This window comes from Lissotriton vulgaris, chromosome 7 (assembly GCF_964263255.1).
Source record: "Lissotriton vulgaris chromosome 7, aLisVul1.2, whole genome shotgun sequence".
Classification (NCBI taxonomy): Eukaryota; Metazoa; Chordata; class Amphibia; order Caudata; family Salamandridae; genus Lissotriton; species Lissotriton vulgaris.
The window spans coordinates 315,041,899-315,068,843 of record NC_141695.1 but is presented as its reverse complement, the minus strand read 5'-3'; the positions used below and the strand labels follow the sequence as shown (position 1 = coordinate 315,068,843).

At 44.8% G+C, this 26,945-nt stretch overlaps 1 protein-coding gene across 1 annotated transcript in view; it reads left to right on the top strand.

Annotated features, from left to right (window-relative positions):
- The window catches only part of LOC147701459 (insulin-like growth factor 3.L), a 237,490-nt gene that overhangs the window by 148,162 nt on the left and 62,383 nt on the right, over positions 1–26,945 (top strand). The window contains exon 3 of the mRNA XM_086930134.1: positions 6,011–6,139. Within this exon, the coding sequence (XP_086786260.1) occupies positions 6,011–6,139 (129 nt within the window). The remainder of the gene's footprint in view (positions 1–6,010; positions 6,140–26,945) is intronic.

Sequence of the window (26,945 nt, the reverse complement as noted above, 5' to 3'; positions counted from 1 at the left end):
AAGCGACACAGAAGCAAAAGGGCCCCACGCAGATCTGGAGGATGCTGGGGGGCTGGTCTTCGGTGCTCGTGCTGCTTGGGGTTGGGGCTTCTCTTACCCCAGTGCACCCACTCGAGGGTCCCTCGGTGGTCGTGCTAGGTCATTGTCGTGCTGGTTCTGATGGTCGCTGGGTCCTCTGGTCTCGTCGCACCTACGGTTCTCAGCTGTGCTGTAGAGGCAGGTTGAGGTCAGAGAGGGCAGGGAGTCCGGGTCTCGTCGTGCTGGGTCAGTCTGGTTCCGGAGGAAGGACGTTTCAGCAAACCGCAAAAGACTTAGTTGGTGCCTGCTGCTGCAGGGTGACTACTCCTTAGTCACAAGGGAGAAATCTTGAGAAGAAGTCGTGAGTTCCTTTCGTAGAAAGTAGTTTCAGGATTCAAAGATGATCTAATTTGGAAGGGTCCCCGCTCCCACCTTTATACTAAAGAAAGGGGCTGGTACGGGACTAGGTCCTGCCCATGGGTGGGACCAGGAAGGGGGGTGGTTACACCCCTCTCGCATGCCGGACTTTCCCCAGCTCAGGGGCTGGTGTGCCCCTGGAACTGGTTCAAGCCGGCCTATGCATAGTGAACACCGGGGTGCCACTTGCAGTCACCTTCCTATTCAGCCCTGCCTACCCAGGATACACAAAACCCTGTCTGGGATGGTGCTAGCACCGCCCCTGACAGGAAACCCTTTGTCCAAGCTCTCCTCACTGGAAGGACTCCCAGCAGCAGGAGGTCAGACTTGTGTCTGTGGTGGCAGCATCCATTTTGTGATGCTGAGGCTCGAGTTAACCTTAACCGGGGTTCACAGTTACATACATGTCGTGTCCCTCTAGAAGGGTGGAATGCTAACCCCGTCGCCAGAATTGGCGAGGGGTTAGTATTCCAATTCGTATGACACCTTACTCGACATGTTTTGATAAAGCGATACCAGAGTTGGCATATAACTGCGAGGGTTATAATGCACTTAAGAGTATATGGTATGCGTTATCGTGGAACAGCTATTAGGACTTGGTTCCGCAAGCTGCAAACGGGCTCAGCTCATGCCAGAGCACCATCTCACACGATTCCAAGCACTCTGCCTTCAGGATTGTTAAGGCCTGCCATAGGAGTGACTGATAGGAATACGAGTGTCCATTTTTAGGGTTAGATATAGGTATACTATATCTAAAGCAAGGGGTGATTACACCACCTTGCCCCAGCTGTCGTGCAGCCAGTTGTGTCAGATTTAGATGGCCAGCCAGGGGTAGCATAATACATGCTGCAGCCCCTGGTAGGCCCTGGGTACACCTATGCCCTGAGGTACAGGGTCTGATAAGGTGGCCCAGTACCAATTAGATATGTACCTAAGGTACATGGAATCCATTTTACAGAGAGAGCAGTAGGCCTGGGGTCCTGATTGGCAGGGACCCAGGCCAACTATGTCAAAAACCAGCTAAAACACAAGGCAAAAAGTTGGGGGCAACCATAGTCAGGGGCTACCTTCCTACAAGGGACATTTATCCCTGCACGTGCTTTAATAGATTGTAAGATGTTACAGTGCAAACATCAAGGTCATTTGGAATCAAAAGCCTTTTTTACAACCTCTAAATCCCCGTTCATCATTACAGAGTGTAATGTATTCCAGGGCGGTATTCCACAGTGCATCACAGTCTCTTCTACGAAAACACAGTAGACTCCATTTGTGGCCAAGCAGACTTGAGGGGAGTACGCCTACATCAATGCACAGGACTGTTTCTGTTGGTTTTGGTCAAACAGGCTGGTACTCAACCAGAGATGCATGCCTGAGTATACTTTCCAAAGCCAGGTCGTCCTCCCTCTTGCTATTTCCAATGAAGTCTCTCTAGTCTTTTCATGAATTCAACAACTGGACCCTCAATGGAGGACACTCTAATACTATACAGAAATGACTAAACAGCATAAAGCATCACATACAATTAGGAACACGGGACAGTCTATCGTCTAACTCAGAGTCATATGGTACTTCAAGGACTTTAAAGGACCACCCAAAGGAGATACTCACGGCCCATAGAGGACTGAACCACACCGTAGAATGAGGAATCTAGATGAGGGCTTTTAGGTTACACACTGACAGAGGTTATTGGCAGAGATCAGTGATATGTGTGTATATAATGCCAGGAATGTGATTTTTTTAGATGGAACATTCCAAGCTATGCTATGCCAAAAGTGTTACCAGTTAATTGCAGATTTAGGAATAGGTGCCACATCCCTATGGATGTTATCCTTGCTAAACCGAGCATTTAGACGTGGATCAGCAATTCTTGATTAGGCCAAACATTGGTGTGAATTACAATTGTTTATGGTGTTTTTATACCTTTTTACGGTTAACAATGCTTGTATAATGTTTGATATGAATCCCAGTTAGTACCCACACACCGCACACAGTCATTGAGAACAGAACAATAGATTTGATACATTGCATAGATTTCACTCACAAAGAATCAGTAAATCCTTCAAAAAATGTCTGTGCCCCTATCAGGATTTCAGCTGCCACCAAAACTCAGTCTCCCATATCCTGATGAGGGTATGGCAGACATTATGGATAATGAGTGGGGTGCTCTTTTTATGCACCTCTACCCCAGCGTTGCCTTGAGCTCTTGTTGGTGCTATTTTTCTCTCCAAAGCGATTGACACAAAATTACTATTTCTTCAGTTCTCATTTTTGGTCTGAAAGGACGATGGCCCTGGAGTAGAGCTAAACCAAGTCAAATCACTTACACCAGACAAGGTTTAAATTCAAAACTAAAAGGGTTTATTTACATTTTCAGAATCATTACAAAAGGTAAAAATAGTTAGCTCTGCAGTTCAAATCAAAATGCAAATAAATGGAAATTAGCATAGTTCTACCAGTCTCTACTCTAGTTATAAACCCAGATCACAATACGGTCTCGCAGAAGGCAAAGTAATGCATTAGCAAGAAGGCAGACATAAGTCAACTGAGTTTAAAGTCAAAAGGAGGCTCCTAAAATATTCTAAGTATTGAGTCGACTAACATGGAGTCTGCTCTCTAAAGAAAGCCAAGAAGGACATTGGAAACATTCCAAAAACAGCATGTTATGTAGATTTTCAAACGGAGACATCACACTGTCAGCTTGGTGTGAAACAAATTATAAGCCACAATTTTCATTGGTAAAACAAAACACATCACAAAAAAATACTTTTGATCTAATACTAATGAATAAGCCTCTACCATGTATCGAAACAGAAAATAAAGCCACATTTAAAATTACATACACAACCTCCGCTTGCCAGAAGAAGTGGTTTTGTAAAGAAACATTTGAGCTCTGCTCCTTCTTCCAAGACTATTAGAAACACAAAGAAGAATACATTTTAAGATAGTAGGAAAACAAGACCGTAAAAGTGCTTAAATTAGGAGTATTTGGCAAAATGCTGAAGGACACTTCTTAACGCAAGATGCACATACAAAAAATGAGTAACAAAAAACGATGTTAATTTTAAAATATGCAATGCACAACAAGTGCAAAAGGATTTGAGGCCTGACTAAGCCTGTCTATAAAATATGTTCTGGTAAATGCAGCTAAATTCACCTCTTACATTCTTCTGGTGAGTAATACAAAAACACTTGAAGCATCTCCAGAGGGCTGACTGATGTCAAGTCCACTTTGGAAAAAGCCTAGGGTAAGCCAGGAAATAGAGCGAATTAACAGGAAGACACAGCTGTGTGCACACTGTGTCGAATTCAGCACAGACACACCTGAGATTCGTTTACTAGTCCAGGGCCTGATATTAAGGAAATTAGTGTGACAATAATGAGTGATGCCCTCAGAACAAAGAGAGAAAGAGACAAAATCTGGATTCAAAATTATTTAGCAGTGTTGTTTCTGTGCTATTATCTGCTGTAAACCCAGACTGCATGGGTTTGATAACATCCTTTTGTCCAAGTCATATTGGAGCTGTCCTACCAGCATCTGTCCTAGAATTTTGGGAATAGCAATAGGCTAGTGATTTCCTACTTATTTTCTATCCAGAAAGGCCTTTTGAGGAGATGGGATGTGAGGAATGATTTTCATTGTGTTGGAAACTTTTCTTTGCTCAAGGGAAGCATTGCTCAATGCTGTCAAGTTTGAAAGATCTATTGGTGCCTAATCCTTGTACATAGGTGAGTATATGGAAGTAGCTGGGGATGTACGAGCTTCTGAAAGGACCCTGTGCCAGATGTGCCTTTTGTATTTACGTAATGGTCAGCTCACACCCAGCGGGGAAGCACTATACATAGTGGAGGAGTTGAGGATTTAAAGATGTGTAAAAGCTGAGTATGAAGCACACCTCTCAACTGTTTGGCCTGTAGGCTGGAGAAACGCGGTGAGTCTTTATCAATGGCAGACGAGGGGCTCCTTCAAGAGATGCATTTCCAGCTCCCTTCTGAAGTAAAGGAAGGTGGGCGTGAATGTGATCTTTGTTGGGATGTTGTTTCAGATTATGAGTGTGCACCATTAAACGGCTTACCAGCAGGTCTCCTTTACACATATCTTTGTTTCAAGAAAGGCGATATTATGGCTATATATGTTGCATTTATGGGTTTTTCTGGCAGGTAGGGTGGTGTATTACTTGTCTCTACCTTGTGAGTTAACTGTAGGTCTGGAGAATGATGTCTATCTGCATGAACATCCACTGTAGTGCTGTCATGGCTGGCTTCAGGAGGTCACACTTTAGATGATTTATGAATGGTGCAAAAGTGCACAGCCACGCGAGCAACGGGAACACCACCAAGCAGAATGCTGCAGCTAAGGAGAGCGGAAAGGACCATGACTTGACTGGTGATTCTAAAGTCGGCTTCAGGATGGGACATCTGCACCGGAGTGATAGTTGAGACCAAACTGTGTGTGCGTTCGAGGATGGAGCACTGACCGAATTACGGAACCAAAAATATCCTGTGGACAGAATATCGTGACAAAAATATCGAGGACCAAAATATCAAGAAGGTAAGTCCAAATAGGTACATATAGATTTACTGTTCTTAACTTTACATCTACGTACTTTGAAGATATATGTATATATCATCAAGATACATATATGTATAGCTATATATAGTAAAACTTTGCTTACCTATAGGAACTTACTTTCACAATTTTTTGTCCTCGATATTATTGACACGATTGTCCCACAATATTTTTGATTCCGATTTTCTGTCTAAACACCTTTGTATATTTGTGTGTTCTGAAGGAGAGGTCTGTCTTGACACTGAATTCTAGTGATTTTGCACTTTCGGCTCCTATACATTGTCACTCTCTTTTGTAACATTTGCTAAACATTTATTTACACACTTGTATGATTCATTGTCTCTGTATAATGTGTGTGTGGTGTAAAGTGCTCTGGTATTTTACACTAGTTTGATTAGCACTATAAAAGAAATGAAATAGATATGAGAGAGGAGCTATGAAAAGACGAGGGTACCTTGTAGGATGACAGTGAGGGGATCAGTGGAGAAGCCGGTCATTGGGGGGCCCCAACAAAGTCTGTTGCACTGAAGTACTAAAGCTGATCCTGTCTTGGATTACTAGTTGGTAGTTGACGAAATTGTGGTAACTAGAAGAAAGTGGAATGGGATAGGTTTTGGGTCTACAGGAGCTACAGAAATGTATAATGTGAGCTGAAATTGCAGAAGACAGACATACAGCAAAAGAGTATCCACAGAGACAGGATGGATTCTGCAATATTGCCCCAGTTTCCAGGTACTGGATCAGAGGATATCAATACACTTTCAAACATTGCTGAGTAGCAGAGCCTCTGGTCTGCAATTTCCTCTGCTTCATTGCCTTCATGTGACCTCTCCTCATGAAACACAATAGTAATTTTACTCTGATAAAACAGTCTTTAAATGTGCTTGCCCAGTGCTACTCCTGTGATGTGCTCAGTTATGTTAAACATGTTATGCTGTAAGAGGTCATGTTACACCGACAGTCATACAACTTTGGTGTATAACTCTGTAATTTTTAATCTCTTTTAAGGCATTTCTGCACCGGTACGTAGCAGGTCGCGGCCAGGCATCGTAGAGGAATGTTGCTTTTGTAGCTGTAGCGTGGCCATCCTAGAGTCATACTGTGCAGCCCCGGTCAACAACATGACCAGTCCAGATGGTAAGAAGACAACCTATGTCCATGCGAATTAACCCTTTGTACACACAATTCAGGATTTCTTGCACTACACAGCTGTGGGTTATTCAACAAAAAGGTCCAATGAGGTATCAGGCATTGAGTGCAGACTGCTAGTTGAGTAGTGAAAATCATGGTCGTCAGTGTGGTGTCAATGGCCATCCTAAATTGTCACTATGTCACTCGTTTTGATGCCTACCATCGCTGGAGCAGCTTGGGACATCTTGGGAGAGTCCACAAGCAGGTCTGCCCATAAATAACAGTAAAAGTTCCAGATCTCTCCTCCCAGGGTTGGACTTACCTATAGGGCAATCAGGCAGTGCCATAAGGACCAATCTGACTAGTACATGTGTAGGCCGGTTTTATGGCCGAATGCGGGCTGGTTTTGTAGTGTGGTGTGCCTGCTTAATGTGTGTGTGGGCTGATGTATTTTTTTTAGAATGACTATGATGCAGAAGCATCATAGTCATCATGGTAATTGCGAGTCTTTTGCGACCGCAGTTGCGGTTGCAAAATCTTAGTACACGGTTTTGAGACTCGCTATTTGGAAGGGAACGCCCCTTCCAAATAGCGAGTCGCAAAACCTATTTAGCGAGTCACAAATAAATTGCAACTCGCTAAATTGGCTTTTTACAGACACCTCCAAATTTAATTCACGCCCTCTGTATTATTTGAAGGAAGTCCCTCTTTTATAGGGAATTCAGCTCTACATGACCATAGAAGTGCCTTCCCAATGTGTTCTTGTGGTTTGGGAGAGAGCCTGCCATTTATTGCAGTATTATTCCTCTACCTGTATTTTGTACTCTTTTATAACATGCACACGTCACTTTTCCTCTTGTACGTATCGTTTGCTACCTCTTGTATTTTGTCTGCTTTTAATACATGCACAATTACCACCATTGCCTCATGTAACGTAACGTTTGCTCTTGTGTTTTGAGTTTCTGCCATTTAGTGCAGTATTATACCTCTATTTGTTCTTTGTACACTTTTGTAACATAAACACATGTCACTTTTTTCCTTTTGTAATGTATCGTTTGCTACCTCTTGTATTTTGTTTGCTCTTGATACATGCACAATTGTCACTATTGCCTTATGTAACGTAACGTTTGCTCTTGTAACATGCTGAGTTGTAATTTATCCTCATGTTCCACTACTGTTCCTATTGTGAAGCGCTCTGACACCTTCAGGTAAAGTCCGCGCTATATGAAAACGCATTAAATAAATAAATAATGCATTCGCAAATGGGAAGGGGTCCACAGGGGACCCCTTCCCCTTTGCAAATGCATGCGAAAATAGTTTTTAACAAGGTCCCAAGGGCCACTGCCTGCCTTTAAAAATTGAAACGAAAACGTTTCTTTTTTTTCCCTTGAGGGAACACGGGATACATTAAAAAAACAAAACTGCTTTATTTAAAATCAGTCTCAGACATGGTGGTCTGCTGATCCCTGCAGGCCACCATCCCTGGGAGGGCCTGTTATTGCGACCCCATTGGGAATCGCAAACAGTGTTAAACACACTGTTGTACATTTTATTTTGCACCTCACAATTCGCGACTCGCAATTAGTCGCAAATTGCGAGGCTCAAATTAAAATTTTCGCACATGTGGCCCATAATCCTTGCGATATTAAGAGTATACTCTAGAGGAACCGTTAAATCATGGCCGTTTAGGATAGGGATAATTTGGGTTCCCAGTGTTTTTTCTTCCAACAAAGACATCATTTTTCATGCTGTGACACAAAGAAATTTGAAGTGTTCCTAAAATGTGACCACCCTATTTTCTATATAGGTGGTAAATTAAGTAGATTGTTATCTCGTTTAGTAACTGTAGCCTTATTATGTAATTGTGTGCATAAGGGGTTCCTAATATCAGCAATGTCAATGTTTTGTGATGTTATCAGGATCAAAGACACATGTCATCACTTCCTGGGAAGATTGAAAGTCAAAGACCATATAATGTCACTTCCTATGATGTAATTGAGTCAAATGGGGGTGAATTATATCACTTCATGCTAGCTCTGGCATTACGGTGAATTGACATCTAGGTGACTTGTTACAAGAAATTTGGAGGAATTGCCTTTTATGTGCAAGTTCCATCTCTAAGAAACACTCTACCACTTTCTCTACACATGGAATCTGTTTTAGGAGAGTGTTAAAAATCAATTTCTTTGGGCAGACTTCTGGCTGGCCCTTCCTTTGCCTGCCTCTATTCTCTCTCTTTCCTCAGGTCTATTGGTCAGATGCTCAAAAGTAGTTTCTCACCCATCGACTTGCAGACTCTTCACCAAGTCTTTATCACCTTTGTATCAGCATACAGGGTGGATAGATTCCTGCAGTTGATAATTCCACTCCAAGGGATGTCTAGTTATTATCCAGAATGAAATCCATGTTCAGTCTTTTATGTATCTGATCCAAGGTACTGTGAGGCTACCACAAGGTTTTTTGCTGTACTTCATTAAAAGCATATTTTATAGGAAGGAGGTAAACTAAAATAGCACTATAATACTGATGCCAACCAAATGAAATCACCCGTTGAGGGGCAATTTGTGGCTGATGGTGATGAAAAATGGGCAAGACGTCTAATAAAGTCAACAGAGAGAGCATGACCTAGGGCTTGATTATGATCTTGGCATACTCCATCATAAATGTGACGGATACCCCGACCGCCGTACGTTTCATAGGATATCATGGAATTGTAATTTTGCGGTAATTCCATCACGTTTGTGATGGAGTAACCCTGTTCGCCAAGATCATAATCAGGCCCTTAGCCCTGGTTATTGAGTAGTTCTTTCCTCATATTAAACAGTGTTGGCTCAGTACCCCGAAGGAAAGTCAATGAGAAGCCTATTTGATTCCAAGTATGAGGAGAGTTAACTGGTTCAAGTGCCATTGCGACACAGGATAAGCCTGGGATAGATCATTAGTTTGAAAGAATGTAAGAGTTTCTTGAAGGGCTCTTTACAGTAGGGGTGATGATGGCCTGTTTGAGGTCTTGATCCCATAGAGAAGGAGGCACATACTCATTTGAGGGTACCGGGAGGATTGTCATTAGTCTATGGCTTACCATCTCCTTCTAGGCATGAAAATGTTTTGGTTTGCCTTATCTACTTCAGTAATCTCAGTGTGAAGTCTCCTATTTTTAGCTTTGATGCAAGATCATCTGTCGTCCCTAGTATGCGAGTGGTATATTGAAATAGTGGATTTTATTCATGCCAGTGTCCTTCTAGGGCCCTGACTTGATGTTTTAATAAGCAACGGTTATCTGTAAACCATTTATTGGTCTTCATGTTGTTAGGCCTGCAAGTGGACAGAGGGGCAAGTGTATCTAATGCACATGAATTTCTTATTAAGATGTGCTATAATTTCCGAAGGTACATACAAGTAGGTTCTTGTGAGAAGCAGTTACATGAAACCTGAAGGTTTGAGAAGAAGCTTCTGTGAAATACAGTGTTCTGAAGCAGAAGAAAGATTTCCTTCTATTTTTTACAGAACTCACTTTCGTTGGAGCAGTTAATCATACTGTGGTCTGACCAGGATAATTTCTGCGAGCTCAGAAATCATTAAACATAGGTTGAGGCAGTTTATTTGTGAATGATTTTGAACGTTACAGAGATGTAAGAAGCAAATAATGTATATTTCATCAATGATGTTTTGACTGTTCAAGTTAGAAAAATCATCTACCCTTACAATGAGCAATAGGAAGACTCTGCAAACCTAAGGCTGTAAGAGAACACTTCACTGGTAGTGTGCCATTACAATTTTAGCGGTAGTGGTTGCACGATAACATATCAAGATATACCATTAGATCCAAATGAATGTAAGTAATTCATCAACACAAGTCAACAGAGCTCCACATTGACAATCTGATAGCTTACTTCACCACTCTTCTTTGTTTCTCCCCCATATTGTATGTCTCATTTTCATGCTACCTCATGTTTTCTCCTTTTCTCTCTTAACTGCCTCCCTTTCCAATCATCTCCTGTCTTTCCTCTACCCCAAGCATTACTTTTATTTAGGATGGCAAAAATGTGTTTCTTACAACCAGTGAGGGAAAACAAATGAAAGCATGTCCCCCCACACATTCCCTTTTTCTGAGTAGCCCGGGTAGAATTGGTTTCCTTTGGTGTGGGAAGTTTACATACTTGGCAATCAAATTGAAGATGCCACTGTGGGGGGTTTCCCAAATGTCCTCTGTAGCTAGCCACAATGGCGGGTGGGAGGGAGAGGGGTGGGAGGGAGGTGAATAAGGCAATCTTATTACTGCCTGCAGCACGATAGTCTCAATGTTTTTTTCTGGTGTAAGACAGCCATAGGCAATGCTCACATCGATTGCTAGTACTTACTGTTTTCTGGTGCCAGGGTTTACAGAAGAGGTAGCCTACTGCTAAGATGGATACAAGTCTTAGGCGGTGGGGAGGCTCTGGGACTCTCTACCAGCTCCAACTTAACCTTCAAGCCCACATAATAGTTTCTGATGATCAAAGCACCCCAGGCATATGGCATTCAGTCCCGGCGTTCGGCTGTCTCCTTGGCTTCCCCACCCTAGACTATACCATCTGCCTACAAAATTAAGGGGTAAAGAGAGGCATGGCTGCCCAAGGTAACAGTGTCCCAAATGATCTAACAAAGCATACAAAATCACCTTGGCAAACTGATCTATGACGTTAAAGGTTCACTTAATCTTAGCAGATCTGATTGTCAGATTTGGAAATGTGAATTTGCCTGGCCATTCCTGAAAAATGTAGACATACCCTCCCGCAGCAGACAGGTGTCATGCTTCGTCTACATCAGCCCAACAGTTGTTGAAAGAGGGCGGCGGATCGGATCAATCAACCTAGTTGAGAACTCTTAGGTGGTGATTGTGGACCTACCTGGTGGTGGTATGTAGGGGATCGCAATGTGGCTAAAAAGCCCTGCAATGCTACCCAAATCAATACATTTTATTCAGTGGATATGTCACTATGGGATATTAAAAACAGAGGGCTGGATCTCAGGGAGTATTTGTCATTCCTGCCTGTAAGGTGAACCCATTTTGGGTCCATCGCGGGGTAAAAGCAGAGTTTTCGCTGCTATCGGTGGGCAGTGTGCACCTGCAATAAAGGAGAAGATGTAATCATTCAGAACGGAGTGCCGAAGTCTCGCCTGGTGTCATGAGACAGCAGCCATCTTGATCATGAATAATATTTCGACGTGGAGGTAGCCAGAAACAATGCTTGTCATTCCAGTCTTCCACTGTGCTTGATTTCCTGTTTGCTTCTCCTTATTCTCTGCTTCATCAGCAATTCCTTTTTGCTGTTCTCAGGTGGTTTTGTCCACATCTTTTCCTACATCTTCTGCGCAGTTCTCCTCGTACCTGAGACCTGAAACAAGAAATTATTTCTGTTAAACTTCTGAAGGCGGTAATTGCGCTCGCATTCTTTCTGTGTTGAGAAATGCGTCTTCTTCCAACATCCTGACAAGCTTTGCAGTACTTCATGCTGGCATCATTCTGATATCATGCTCTACAACAAAATGGATACATAGAATTGTGACAATTGAATTGTGCCCATAAAAACAAAGGTATTCTGACATCGTTTATGGCTTATATTCACAGCATGCAAAAGACTCCAATGTTTTCTTGGTAAGACTGTTATTCCCATGAATAAACGTCTACATGATTGATTATGATGTGGCCTAGTATATGATTCAGAAAAGGGGGTGGTGATGAACCGAGTGCCTGAATTAAGCAGACCACTCTTACCCAGTCCAAAGACCAGGGCTTGATCCATCATAGTTTTTTAGCTCACTGCACCATCCCAGCTCAGAACCTGGCTACATGCAAATTAGTCTGTTCCTGTCCCAGTGCATGATGGGAACAGGGCAAACCAAACTACCAAGCCAATTCTTATACTGGGAAGGAAACAAGCTACCGGGGACCGGTTTCTGGCATTTCAGCCGTCGTCGGCCCGGCTTGCTTGAATCCTGATGGTGCAATGAGCAAGGGACTCACATCTGAGTATACCCTTCCACGCTTATGGTGGACAAAATGATTCAGAAAAGGGGGTGGTGATGAACAGAGTGCCTGAATTAAGCAGACCACTCTTACCCAGTCCAAAGATCAGGGCTTGATCCATCACCGTTTTTTAGCTCACTGCACCATCCCAGCTCAGAACCTGGCTACATGCAAATTAGTCTGTTCCTGTCCCAGTGCATGATGGGAACAGGGCAAACCAAACTACCAAGCCAATTCTTATAACAGGAAGGAAACAAGCTACCGGGGACCGGTTTCTGGCATTTCAGCCGTCGTCGGCCCGGCTTGCTTGAATCCTGATGGTGCAATGAGCAAGGGACTCACATCTGAGTATACCCTTCCACGCTTATGGTGGACAAAATGATTCAGAAAAGGGGGTGGTGATGAACAGAGTGCCTGAATTAAGCAGACCACTCTTACCCAGTCCAAAGATCAGGGCTTGATCCATCCCCGTTTTTTAGCTCACTGCACCATCCCAGCTCAGAACCTGGCTACATGCAAATTAGTCTGTTCCTGTCCCAGTGCATGATGGGAACAGGGCAAACCAAACTACCAAGCCAATTCTTATACTGGGAAGGAAACAAGCTACCGGGGACCGGTTTCTGGCATTTCAGCCGTCGTCGGCCCGGCTTGCTTGAATCCTGATGGTGCAATGAGCAAGGGACTCACATCTGAGTATACCCTTCCACGCTTATGGTGGACAAAATGATTCAGAAAAGGGGGTGGTGATGAACAGAGTGCCTGAATTAAGCAGACCACTCTTACCCAGTCCAAAGATCAGGGCTTGATCCATCACCGTTTTTTAGCTCACTGCACCATCCCAGCTCAGAACCTGGCTACATGCAAATTAGTCTGTTCCTGTCCCAGTGCATGATGGGAACAGGGCAAACCAAACTACCAAGCCAATTCTTATACTGGGAAGGAAACAAGCTACCGGGGACAGGTTTCTGGCATTTCAGCCGTCGTCTGCCCGGCTTGCTTGAATTCTGATGGTGCAATGAGCAAGGGACTCACATCTGAGTATACCCTTCCACGCTTATGGTGGACAAAATGATTCAGAAAAGGGGGTGGTGATGAACAGAGTACCTGAATTAAGCAGACCACTCTTACCCAGTCAGCAGATCGGGGCTTGATCCATCACCGTTTTTTAGCTCACTGCACCATCCCAGCTCAGAACCTGGCTACATGCAAATTAGTCTGTTCATGTGTCTAGGTTTTATTTTGTGTTCATGATATAACCTACCTTTATTTTCTACAAGACATTTTTATTTAGATACTAGGGGGCATATTAGCAAGGATTACGATATTTATTTCAAAACGCACTTAGCATGTTTTTTTTTTATAGCTGCCTATCGCTGGATATGTTAGCAGAGAAAGCATGCTATTAGCAACGTTTTTCTCCATTGTGCTAAAATATCCAGCGATAGCGGCGAAATGCGTGAATATCGCTGGAAATCCAGCTATATTCACGCATTAATGCCAATGGGGGGGTTAACCTGAAAATCCACCTCCCATTGAATTTACAGGTAAGTCATCCTATTAGCAGCCGTTAGATTCTAGCGATAATCGCGCTTAGCGCAACTTTTTTTATCGCTAAGCCTGCGTTGCTAATAGGCGATAGCTGTGTTAGCGACTGATTTCAGTCGCTTACAGTTTGGGTACGCCCACTTTACAAGTCATTAGCAATAAATATCGCTGACATGCAAAGCGGGTCCCAAACCGTTCGCTATCCCCTAAAAGCTGTTCCTAACTGCTGTTAGTGACAGCTTGTTGATAGGGCGATAAAAATATCGCCGCTTTAGTAGGAAAAAGTCCAGCTAAAGCGCGATATTGCCCTTGCTAATATGCCCCTTGGTGCTTCCTGGTATACCTTGTGGTATGTACATTGTTTCATGTCGCGTTAATGACTATAAAGCTTATATATCCATATTAGATAGACCAACAGTTCACTACTTGTACATATACCTGCCCTTGCTGTCCTTACCATTAGACGTCTTTTGAGAAATCTTCAAATAGGCAGGGAAAGGGGATGAACCAGGTATAGCCTTTAAATCACGGGGTGATATTTGGGACATCAGTGTATTTTACATCACTAATCTTAATTTCGTCCACCAGGGAGTGACGTCCAGCACATTTCCAGGCAGCGGTCTTCCAAGGAAGGTCCCAGGATCCAGAGCTGTGTCTTTTCTCTCCCACTCCTCTTTCCCCCATTGGGTTCCAGTTGCCTTGATTATTTGTAAAATGAATAGGCGACTCTAGCCTGGTAGGGGAGTTGGGACTCAGCAGCGTGTATCTAGCTCACTCCTGTTTGAACATTCGGTGAGTGCCTGATAGTGTTAACGCTTCCAGATACCTTGATTCAGTCGACATGTTTCAGCCATCTCTTGCCCCCCCCCAGGAGTCCATGGTCTTCTTCTCCAATAGATTACCACTCTCACTTTCACACACTCCCTCAGTCATACAATGAGAAAAACTACATATACTGTGGTTCTCCCATTTGATGTATCACAGCTGAGGTCCAAAAGAAGAGCAGTGTAATCAGAAATTATACATACAGACATGTACTAATTAGCTGGTAGACCTGTCTGTTGGCCATACCACTACACCGCAATCCAATCTTATGGCTAATCACTAGGCAACATGTAGTCAAACTAGTAAATGAGACAAGCACACCATGCTGAATTTGTGATCTGTGATTGGTACTGCAAAATAAAACACTAGAGAATGGCACATTGTATTGTATTGTAATTGCATTTATATAGCGCTGACGAGGCGGCAAAGCGCTTTTTCAGCAAGTAGCACGCTACTCCGGGACCCATAGAGGATTAGTGTTGAATTAGTATAGTGAAACATGCAAGTACATTTTAAGTGGTGGATAGGTTAGTCAGTTATTTGGATTTGGAATGATAGCAGAAGGATAGAAGAGGAAAAAAGGTTGGTATTTATATAGCGCTGGTTACCCCTGATGGGGTGTTGAAGCACGCTATTCAGGAAGCCCATAAAGGATTAGTGGTGAATTAATATGGTGAAATATGAAGTAATTTCAGTGGTGGATATTAGTCAGTTATTTGGAGTGAGAAGGATAGCGTAGGGATAAAAGGGGAAGTAAGGTTTGCATTCATATAGCATTTGTTACCCCTGATGGGCGTTGAAGTGCTTTTCTGGCGAGTAGCACGCCACTCCGGAACCCATAAAGGATTAGTGGTGAATTAGTATAGTTGAAAATGGAATTTGAGAAGTGAACATGTTAGTCATGTGCAAATGGTGGAAACACCCATAATACCATGTGTTCAATCCTTCAGTACTCACAAACATTTCCTCTGGGGCCAAAATGCATTATCTGGGTTATCACCGGGACTGCACATACAACCATGGGGGAGAGGGCGTGTGGGTGCAGAGATTCGGGTGGGGTGACTTGGGGTGGAGCTAAGTTAGGCAGGAAATGGCATGGTGGAGACTTTGGTGGACAAATTGTTCTATGTGGAGAGAAACAACACATGGAATTTACAAAAGAATTTCTTTAAATAAACTGTTACAAAGATTGAGAGAATGTTGCATTGTGAAAAACAAAAAAGTGTAATCATTCCAACAGATGTTTAAGTAATTCATAGAAAATGTGCCCCTTGTGGTATAAATCACACACATTGATGTAAGAATGATAAAGCTCTGTCAATTAAAAGTTCATTCAACCCCCCAAAAATAATCTTTTATTCTGATAAAGTAGCATTCCGATTATGTACTTAATGCATTCTGATTAGGTATCACTGGTAATGTTGGAGAAATGTCAATCAAATTAATATTCAAAGACGGAAAGTAGCTGAGGTACAAGTAGATCCTTCATATCACACATGAATACATTCAGTGAAGAAGACATGCAGAGTGTTCACCAGTGTGCAAGAGTTGCTGTGCAAGTCTCCCAGTCTGGATGCTACATAAAAAGTGTTACTCTGATTTGAAGGCCTTTTAGTGAATGTGGAAGAGCAAGTACAAAGGCACACATAATGCAGTAAAAGTCTTTTTCAAGGCACAGAATTTATGCACTGATTTTACACTTCATGTCCGCAATTAATTTCTTGTACTCTGGAACCTTTTCAGAAAGTGCAAGTCTCAGGAGGTGATTCAGATGTGCATCAGTCAGTTTGTTTCTTAGTTTATATTTTAGAACACCCATCGTGGAAAAGGAACACTCACATACATATGCGGAGCCAAACATTCAAAGTATTTTCTGTGCCAAGGTAAAAGAAAAGGGAATTATTCAGATGGCACACTTTGCCAGAAATCATCTGGTTCCGTCCCCAAGAAAGAGGACTCAAGCACAGAGCTGTATTGCCTTTCAATTAGTTCCAGCTCAGCTTGTGCCCTTTTCAAACCAAGCAACAGCTTAAAGATTCCTTGCACTAACCATCCATGGATTTTCTGCAAGCTTAAAAAGTGGGGTGAGAACTCTAAACTGAGAAAATTGCCTCTTAATGTCCCCAGAAATTTCCGCCAGATAAGCACACAGATTGAGACTCGACAACATTTCTTGAGATTTTTTAACCCTCTTGGTTAAAGCCTGCAACTTAGGAAATGTGTGAGATCACCATCGTCCAGCTACTTTCGGAACAGGTCTAGTTTACTTTTGACGGAGTATACAGCATTCATCATTGAGGACGCAAGTTTTTGTCTACCTTGAAGTGATAGATTGAGAGTGTTGAATTGTGAGAAAATGTTACGCAGAAAATGGAGCAGGGTGAGTCATTACAAGTCATACAATCCTGGGAAGGACTGCCCTCTACTGATTACAAATTGTTCAATTTCTGGAAGTAAAATAATAAACCTTTCTAGCACTCTACCTTTGCTCAACCACCTAACTTCAGTATGCAAAAACAGGTCTGCATATTCAGTTTCTGCATCCTTCACAATAATTTAAAAAGTCTGTGGTTGAGTGCTTTTGCTTGAATATAATTAACAATTCTTACTACTTGCTTCATAGCATCATTTAGTTGCCTTTGTTTTATTTTCGAGCACAATGCTTCCTGATGGATTATGCAATGATAATTAATTAAAGTGGCTGATTGAAGTTTTTTTCTTAACAGAGATACAAAGTCCCTCTCATGTCCAGTCATGGAGGTTGCCCCATCTGTAGTAATACAAGATTGTTAAATGGCAGGTGATGAGATTCAAAGAAATTACACATGCTGGTTAATACATCATCTCCTCTTGTGTGACCATGCAATGGCAAAAGGCAGAGTAGCTCTTTCTTTGGAATGATTTCTTGTCCCACATACCTCACCCAAACCATTAACTGAGCCACATCACCTACATCTGTTGACTCATCAACAGCAATGCTAAAGAAAGGGGACAGCTTGACTTATGCTAAAGAAAGGGGACAGCTTGACTGCACTGATAACCTGTGCTAGAACATTGTTAACTCATTCGATCTGTGCATGTGGAATCTGACAGTTGTAATGCACCTATTTCCTTCATAATGTTGGATTTATTAGGATAGTTGGCAAATAAAATGTCTGCTGCGGAAAGAAAGCATTTCCTAACCAGCTCTGCCTATGTAAATTTTTTTTATGTTTTGCAAGCAAGTAGCATATTTGGAAGGATGCCTCAGATTCACCCTCAGAATCTTTCATTTTGCACAGAAATAGCTTTTGTTGGGATAGAAAGGCTGCTTCAGTGATGCCACCTTCACAGAATGCGGTTTTGAGGACATTGGGAAGATTTTTGGGAATGTTGGGTTTTATAGTGCTGCTCCAGGTTATATCTTTTGAGGACATTAATATTTTCTTTACAAAGGAGACAAGTAGCTTTCTCTTTTGGACATTCCACAAAAGGTTTTCTTCTTGCCCCAATATTGGAACTTTCATAGATTCCCATGCTTTGTATCATTCCCCGTCGTCGGAATGGGAGCCTCGGTAGTATCACAACCATAGAAACAAAAGAGAAAAATAGGCCTAGGCCTCATCTCATTTTGTATCCTATCACCCTCTTTGTGTAAAAGAGACCCAACTTTTGTCAGGACCAATCAGAGCAGCCTCACCCCATAGAACCTTCCTGAGAGAGCTCAGAGCCTCAGATTTTTCTACCACACGTTGTGCTAAGGAGTCTCTACTGAACTCTGCTCAGTTTTCTCATTCTTACTAGTTATTTCTTCAACTTTTCTACTACAATGAAGACATGTCTGACAAGGAGAAGAAGGCCTTATGTAGGTACTGTGCGTCTTGTGGGAAAAAGCGACTTTTTGTAGAAGATAAGCATGAAAGCTGTATCTATTGCTTATACCCGGACCACAAGGCCACTGACTGCAAGATTTGTAGAACCTTCTCTACAAAAACACTTCGGGACAGAGAGGGCCGGCTATTGACCTGGCTTCAGAAAATGAAGACTCGCAGGAGGTGCTCTCATCAGATGAAGAGGATTCAACATCTCTGGCTTCCTCTCACAGATCCAAGAAGAGGGGTAGGTCTCCTCCTTCTTCTTCTTCAGCCAAGCCCCCTATCAAGGCCCCTCATAAGATCTCTGATAGGTCTGAGAGGGCTAGTCCCATTAAATCTCCTCACGGAAGTGAAAAGGAGAGGCAGGGACAGGCTGCTGGATTGGTTACAGCCACTAAGGACAAAAAGGGGGTTTCTATCACTTCTCCTCCGTCCAAAAAGGAAAAGACTGGTGAAAAATACTCTACAGTCAATCCAAGGACCGTGCCTGAGAGAAAACAGTGTCCGTCGATGACAAAAACATCAGGTACGTCGACGACGATTGCTTCTATGAAAATTTCCGCTGTTTCCTTGGCTCCGTCCACTGGATCGTCGTCGGTGGTGGTTTCGACGTCGACGACTTCGTCGTCGTTTAAGGTACCAGGTTAGTCGACGATGACTTCTTCCTCGTCGACGATGATGATGATCTCCGGGAAGGTGCTGTTGACGGCCTCGTCGTCGACGAAGACTACGTCGACGACAACAACGACTTCGACGACGACACTGATGGTGATGACGACGAGTTCGTCGACGAAACTGTCGACGATAATACCGTCGACGACGTCCAAGACTCCGTCGACGAGGTCCACTGTGCCGTCGACGATTCCATCGATGCATACTCTCGACGACGGCTCAGTCGACGAGGTCGTCGATGGGTCAAAAACTGCAATTTCCTATTCAAAAGCTGAAAATTACACCTGAAATGACATCTCCAAGACGGGTTTCGTCACTTCCCCCGACAATGCTTCTGGATGACGAGTTGGATGAGGAGGAGGATGATGGAGGCCATTATGGGGATGCCTACAGTCCCTCAGATTTACATGTGAAATTGCAAGAGACTGACACAGAGGAATATTATGAGCATGCATATGATCAACAGGTGCATCACTATGTTCCTCAGGAGCGACGTCCACCAGGTTTAGGACAGGACATGGTGGCCATGCCGGCCTCTCTAGTCTCTGATCTACAGATAATGCTGCAGTACTATAGAACCAGGTTTCCTTCAGAACCTTTAATGCAGCCTGCACAACCTCCACCTCAGGTGTTGCCGCAAGCGCAACCAGTTGTCGTACTGCCTCCTTCGCAAGTGGTACCTCTCACGCCACCAGTGATCATACCAACGGTCCTTTCCCGGAAATCGGATACCGAGCCCGCCAATACCGTTCAGCAGGATACCTCTTCTGATGATGAAGTACATGTGGATCCATTGACTGATCCATTGCAGGACCCAGACTTGGATCCCGGTGACAGTGGACTACAAGATCCAGACACCACTGGTCGAGATACTTCTGTTTCCCCTCCAGTCAATATAGGGGGATTCCATAACCTCATGGAGAGAGTGTCAAAGAGGTTTGGACTACCAATTACAAGGGAACAGTCTGAATGTTTCCTGCATGACTTCAAAGAACAATACAGAAAATCAGTCAAATCCATTCCCATAATTGAGCATGTGTGGGATGAAGGGATAAAAATCATGCAAAATCCAGCCACTGTTATCCCGGTTCTTCCCAGGCTGGAAAAGAAATATAAGGCTCCGGAGGGCAGTCCAGCTTGTCTTCTTGGTCAACCGAAGCCTGATTCGGTGATCTCATAGGCCGCTCAAAGCAAATCCAAAAACCCATTAACGCCTTTGACTACGCCTCCGGACAAGGACGGTAGGCGCCTGGATAATGTGGGAAAGAGGTTTTCTTCCATGGCCAGCTTGCTTGTTCGAGCAGCAAATTCTCTCGCCATTCTAGGCAGATACGATCGCCAGATGTGGTGTGACATGGAGCCATTTGTGGAACAACTGCCAGACTCCACGAGGGAAGAGGCCAGGAGAGTCCTTATGAAGTAATCGACTATGCTATGGATATAGCTTCCACGGCTTTTTGTGCCTTAGCAGGGTCAGCAGTGATACGTCGTCAGGGCTGGCTGAGAGCCACCTGGTTTCGTCAGGTGGTCCAAAATATAATCCTGGACCTCCCATTTGATGGGGAGATGCTTTTTGGTAAGCATGTTGATGATGCCCTGCAAAGTATAAAGAAGGATACGGACACGGCGAAGTCATTGGGATCACTGAACTATCGTAAGGTCCCATTTAGAGGTGCACGAGGCAGAGGTTTCTCCTCAAAGTCTTCGTAGTCTTATAAGACTCAATATTCAAATCAACGGCAGGGACAATCGGCGTCTTTCTCTCGCCATCCTCAGCGAGGGCATCAGAACCGCCAGGGACGCGACAATGCCAAGAGGCAATAGTGGCCTCCTGGCTCTACCTACTGTTCCTTCCCTCCCAGTAACACCAGTGGGGGGCAGGATATCCTTTTGTCTGAACAGCTGGAAGTGTATAACATCGGACCAGTGGGTCCTGAATATTGTTCAGAGTGGCCATACGTTGGAATTCCAAGATCTTCCTCCAACAAGAGCTCCGGGCGCTAACCACACAAAACATCTGGGACTGCTCCTCCTCGAAGCCCACCAATTGTTCATTAAGGGGGCAATAGAACCGGTACCTCTCTCTCAGAGGGGCAGAGGTTTTTATTCCAGGTTCTTCCTGGTTCGGAAGACAGCAGAGACTTGGCGCCCCATACTAGACCTACGAGAGCTCAACACTTATCTCATCAAACTCTCTTTCAGGATGGTCACTCTCCAAGATATTCTTCCTCTTTTGAACCCAGGCGACTTTTTGGCATCTCTGGATTTACAAGATGCGTATTTCCACATACCGATACACCCAGCTCAAAGACAATATCTACGCTTCACAGTGGGCAAGAGCCATTTCCAATTCAAGGTGCTTCCGTTTGGCCTTCGGTCTGCGCCACGGGTATTCACCAAAGTGTTAGCACCAGTAGCAGCTTTTCTACAAAAACAATCCCTGGAGGTTTTCCCTTACTTGGACGACTGGCTCGTCAAGGCTCCATCTTTCAAGGAAACTTCTCAAGCCGTTTCAACTTGCATGCAGTTGTTCAGTCACCTGGGCCTTCAGCTAAACAAACACAAGTCAGTTCTGCAGCCCTCCAGATCCACAAGGTTCCATGGGGCCATTTTGGACACAACGCATTGCACAGCTCGTCCTTCGGAGGAACGTCAACAAAAGTTGATCGTCTCGGCTCGCCAGGTGCTCAACAAGAAATGCCTTTCAGTCCGACAATACAAGTCCCTGCTCGGGTCGATGTCATCCTGCATACCATTAATACCGCATTGCAGGCTGCGAATGTGTCCTCTGCAGGAAGAGCTAGACAAACAATGGTGCCAAGCAGAGGGATCATTCAACGACAAGGTGTTTGTGACGCCACAAATTAGAACAGCATGCGAGTGGTGGCTAGTAAAAGACAATATCGCAGAAGGTCTGGCATTCAGGATTTCACCATCCCCCCTGATCATGAGTACAGATGCCTCTTTGGAAAGCTGGGGAGCAGTGCTCCGAGAGCTTCAAGTCAGCGGACACTGGAGTCCAGACCAGCGCCAGTGCCATATACATTTTTTGGAGCTGACGGCCACTCGGTTGGCTTTGCAGGCTTTCCTTCCCAGAGTTCAAAATCAAACAGTGCTGGTCCGGACGGACAATACGACGGCCATGCACTACATCAACAAGCAAGGAGGAACGAAGTCGCAAACTCTGTCCAAAGAAGTTCAGAGAATCTGGGATTATGCGATTCTTCACAGGATCAATTTGAAGGCCGAACACCTGGCAGGTTCTCTCAATGTCACAGCGGATTACCTGAGTCGCCAGACAGAGGTGAATCACGAATGGGAATTGAATCAGTCCATTCTGGAGAGTGTGTTCTCGGTCTGGGGGACACCGACCATCGACCTCTTTGCCTCTCCGGTGAACGCCAAATGCCAGTTTTACACAAGCAAAGTTCACCATCAGGGATCTCTGGGGAACGCCCTTTCGATTGCCTGGTACGGCGCATTCTTTTACGCTTTTCCGCCAATTCCCCTCATCCCACGAGTATTCGGGACGATGAAGGCGGAAGCTTGCAAGATGATTCTCATTGCACCGGCGTGGCCCCGGCAATTCTGGTACACAGAACTCCTTCTACTCTCCCAGGATCATCCAATTCGCTTGCGACCAATTCCATCCCTATTATCGAGGAATCAGGGGCAGGTGTTCCATCCGGATCCAAAATCACTGCACTTGACAGCATGGCTCCTGAACACAGAGAGTTCCGTCATCTGAATCTCCCCAAGGAGTGTAGAGAAGTGTTGTCCCAGGCTCGAGCACCAAGCACCATTAAAACTTACAAGGCGAAATGGAAGAGGTTCTGCCTGTGGTGTCAAAGACAAGGTCTCCATCCTTACAAATCTCTGCCTCATCAACTTTTGCCATATATACTATCATTGGCCAAGTCTGGGTTGGCGCATTCGTCTGTGAAGGTACATCTTGCAGCCATATCGAGGTTTCAGCGCAGTTCTTCAGGCCCGTCCTTATGGTCCTCTAGGATTGTTAAACAATTCTTGAAAGGATTGTTTCGGATGTATCCTCCTGTTCGCCCTCCTCCGCCAGTTTGGCAGCTCAATCTTGTCCTGGCTCAACTCATGAAAGCTCCGTTTGAGCCGGTGCACAAGGCGGACTTGAAATTCCTGTCTTGGAAACTTGCCCTCCTCTTGGCTCTAACATCAGCAAGAAGAGTTAGTGAGCTTCAAGACCTCTCCATAGTGCATCCATTCCTTCAATTAAAAAAAGATGTGCTTATCCTTCGCACCAATCTGAAATTTATTCCGAAGGTGCCGTCTGAGTTCCACTTGAATGAACCTTTGATTTTAAAGTCTTTCTTTCCGCGCCCTTCTACGCCTGCGGAACGCACATTACATTCTTTGGACGTTCAGAGATGCTTGAAATTCTACTTAGAACGCACACGACCCTTTCGAAAATAATCCCAATTGTTTGTGTCCTACAGCGCACCACGGAAGGGGTTTCCTTTGGCAAAGAGTGGCATTTCCCGCTGGATCTCAAGTGCGATTCAATTCTGCCATCAAGAGGCGGGCAAGCCACTGGACAGAAAAGTCAGTGCACATTCCACATGGTCTGTGGCATAGTCGGTGGCTCTTTTCTCTGGAGTCGCCAGTAACCCCTACGATGCTCATGACGGAATGGTTCCGTCATGAGCATCGGTTGAGCTGTGCTCATGACGGAACCGTTCCGTCATGACCACGCCCATTTCCATTAGGGCTCAGCACCGTGCGGTAAATCGTACCGCACGGATGTGGTTAAGGACATATGCAGGGCAGCAACGTGGAGCAGTACTCATACCTTCACGAAACACTACTGCCTGGAGTCTGCAGGACGAGACGACGCGGCTGTTGGTCAAGCAGTTCTGCAGAATCTTTTTCATTGAGAGGTGAACTTTCCCTACAGTCCCTCCTTCCTGGTGAGCACATTTTGTTTCTTGTTTTGCTATGCTATAAGTATTGCTATATGGTTATGTGATGCCATGTGTCTACAAAATGTGTCTTGGTGATGTACTGCTAGCTACTCTGATACAAAGCATGGGAATCTATGAAAGTTCCAATACTGGGGCAAGAAAACAAGTTACTTACCTGTAACTTTGGTTCCCCAGTATTGGTAACTTTCATAGATTCCCATGTGCCCACCCTCCTCCCCTGGGAAAGCTCAATCTTTTTACAGAGATAGTGGCGGTTTGCACAACGGCTAGGAAAATCTGAGGCTCTGAGCTCTCTCAGGAAGGTTCTATGGGGTGAGGCTGCTCTGATTGGTCCTGACAAAAGTTTGGTCTCTTTTACACAAAGAGGGTGATAGGACACAAAATGAGATGAGGCCTAGGCCTATTTTTCTCTTTTGTTTCTATGGTTGTGATTCTACCGAGGCTCCCATTCCGACGACGGGGAATGATACAAAGCATGGGATAGCATTCCACCCTTCTAGAGGGACACGACATGTATGTAACTGTGAACCCCGGTTAAAGTTAACTCGAGCCTCAGCATCACAAAATGGATGCTGCCACCACAGACACAAGTCTGACCTCCTGCTGGGAGTCCTTCCAGCGAGGGAGGCTTGGACAAAGGGTTTCCTGCCTTGGGAGGTGCTAGCACCACCCCAGACAGGATTTTGTGTATTAGGTAGGACAGGGCTGAAAGGAATGAGACATGCCTGGGGCACACAAGGTGTCCCTGTGCATACAACGGTCTAAACCAGTTCCTGGGGCTCTCCAGCCCCAGCTCTGGCACAAGACCGGACAAAGGATAGGGGGTGTAACCACCCCCCTTCCTGGTCCCACCCAGAGGAGGGACCTAGTCGTAGTACAGCCCCCTTTAGCCGGATAAAGGTAGGAGCTGGTCCCATTCCAAATTAGATTATCCTGAACAACTTTACAAGAAGAAACTCTGGACTTCGACGTTCTGCTCCACAGAAGACTGAAGAAATCTCCCTTGTGGGCAAGGAGTGTCCACCCTGCACAAGCAGGCACCATCAGCGTCCAGCGGCTTCCCTTTGTCGTCTTCCCTCGAGGATCCAGACTTCAGAGCCCCACGAGACCCGGATTCCCAGACCTCTCTGACCTCTACCTACATCTGCAGCACAGCTGAGATCCGTGGGTGCGACGAGACACGTGGGGACCAGCCATCTTGAAAGAAGCAGCACTTCGCTCCAGCACGACTTCTGAGGTAACCTCGTCCAAGTGCTTTGGGGACTGAGAAGCCCCGACCCCGAGCAGCTCCTGCACCGAATACCAGCCCTCCAGCATCCACGAGATCTGCGTGGGGCCCTTCTGCCTGTTTGCTGCTCGACGCGTTGTCTGGTCACTTGCCGGCTGGCTAGTGACCTCCTAGACGACGAACTTCGAAATCTTCACTGCTGGTCTGGTTGCTCCAGACTGGCCCTTGCTCCCTTCCAAAAGAGGAGCACCCCGGACCCTCCTGCCACTCCAGGCGCCATTTCCACTCACCGCGTGGGTTGCCTTTGCCAAAGCCTGTTGACCCCAACTCCGGAGCCGACACCGCCGACAGCGAGAGCCTGCGTGGGACAGCTCGTGCCTCCATCCTGGTCGTCGAAGACACCACCTGGTCTACGTGGCTGCAGAGACAAGCATCCACTCTCACCTGATCGCGACAACGACATCTGGTTCCACTCCTGGTTCCACTCCAGTCACTGGCTAGTGACTTTGAACATTGTCCCCTCTGCTTTCAGGTTCTTCTCTTCACAGATCCACCCTTGGATCACACCGGACATCTTCCTCCTGATCGCCTGCAGCATCTTTTCTTCCAGGCTCCATAGACTTCAACGCCGGAACCCGACACGACTTGGCACCTATGCACCCGCAGCCTGTGGGTGAGGTAACACTAGCATTTCGGTGCTCAAGGGTAGCTTGACTCTCCTAGTGTCCAGTTCCACAGTCGTTTTTATCTTACCTAGTTAGGATTGTCCGTACTCACCTTTTTCTTGAACTATACTGTCCATAGACACTGTTACGCATCTCGCGTGTGAGTTCACACTCTGCACACGCGTTCCGTGGACCTCCTATTACCTACCTAGAGTTAGTGTAGCGTGGTCCCAGCGATCCTACAGCCTCTGGACAGCTCCATTCCTTTTATCGACTTTCACATTCCACTTACTTAGTATATGGTTTGTCGTGCCCCTAGGGCACCATTGTAATTTGTGCAACTTAAACATATTTTTCCTAAGAGATTGTCATGTGCTTAGCCCTCTGATCTCAAAGAGTTCAGAGGTGTATGTTAGTTAATAAATATATTGTTTATTTTCATAACAACCTGTGTGGTGTCCTTTCACTTGGTATTCAAGGGGGTATATGTGATAAAACAGCTGGCTTCACATGCCAAAAGAGTTTAGCCTAAGACTGCTTTGTCCATGCTACCATTAGGATAGCTGGTCTATAAGGTTGACTTACAACCAATCACCATAAGGGTTGTTTGGACTGATACAAGGTGATCACTAGAACTAGTGAGCATCATATATCAGGCCAACTTCTCACATTGGTGTGCAGCGGTTGGGATTTGAGCTTGCTGTTGTTTTTACCAAATATAATCTTGAGATATCATTTGAAAGATCACATAAGGTACCATAGGTACATATAACAAGCTTAGAAATACTCTGAGTTCTACTGAACCAGCTGTTGTAGTAGAAAGGGAGTAGCACACCCTGACTACAACTCTTAGCAAGGGATCAGTAGGAAAACCCATAGTGTAGGTAAGTGCACCACTTACACCTCACTAGACACAGGAGAGAACATAGTAGCTCCCCTTGGTGATATTGACCCTCCACAGGTCATGTCAAGATATGCAGCCCTTAGCTTCCAGGAGATGAGACAATTGTGTACCTCCAGGAAGCTAAAACAGGGTTCTAACCCTACCCTTCCTTTTC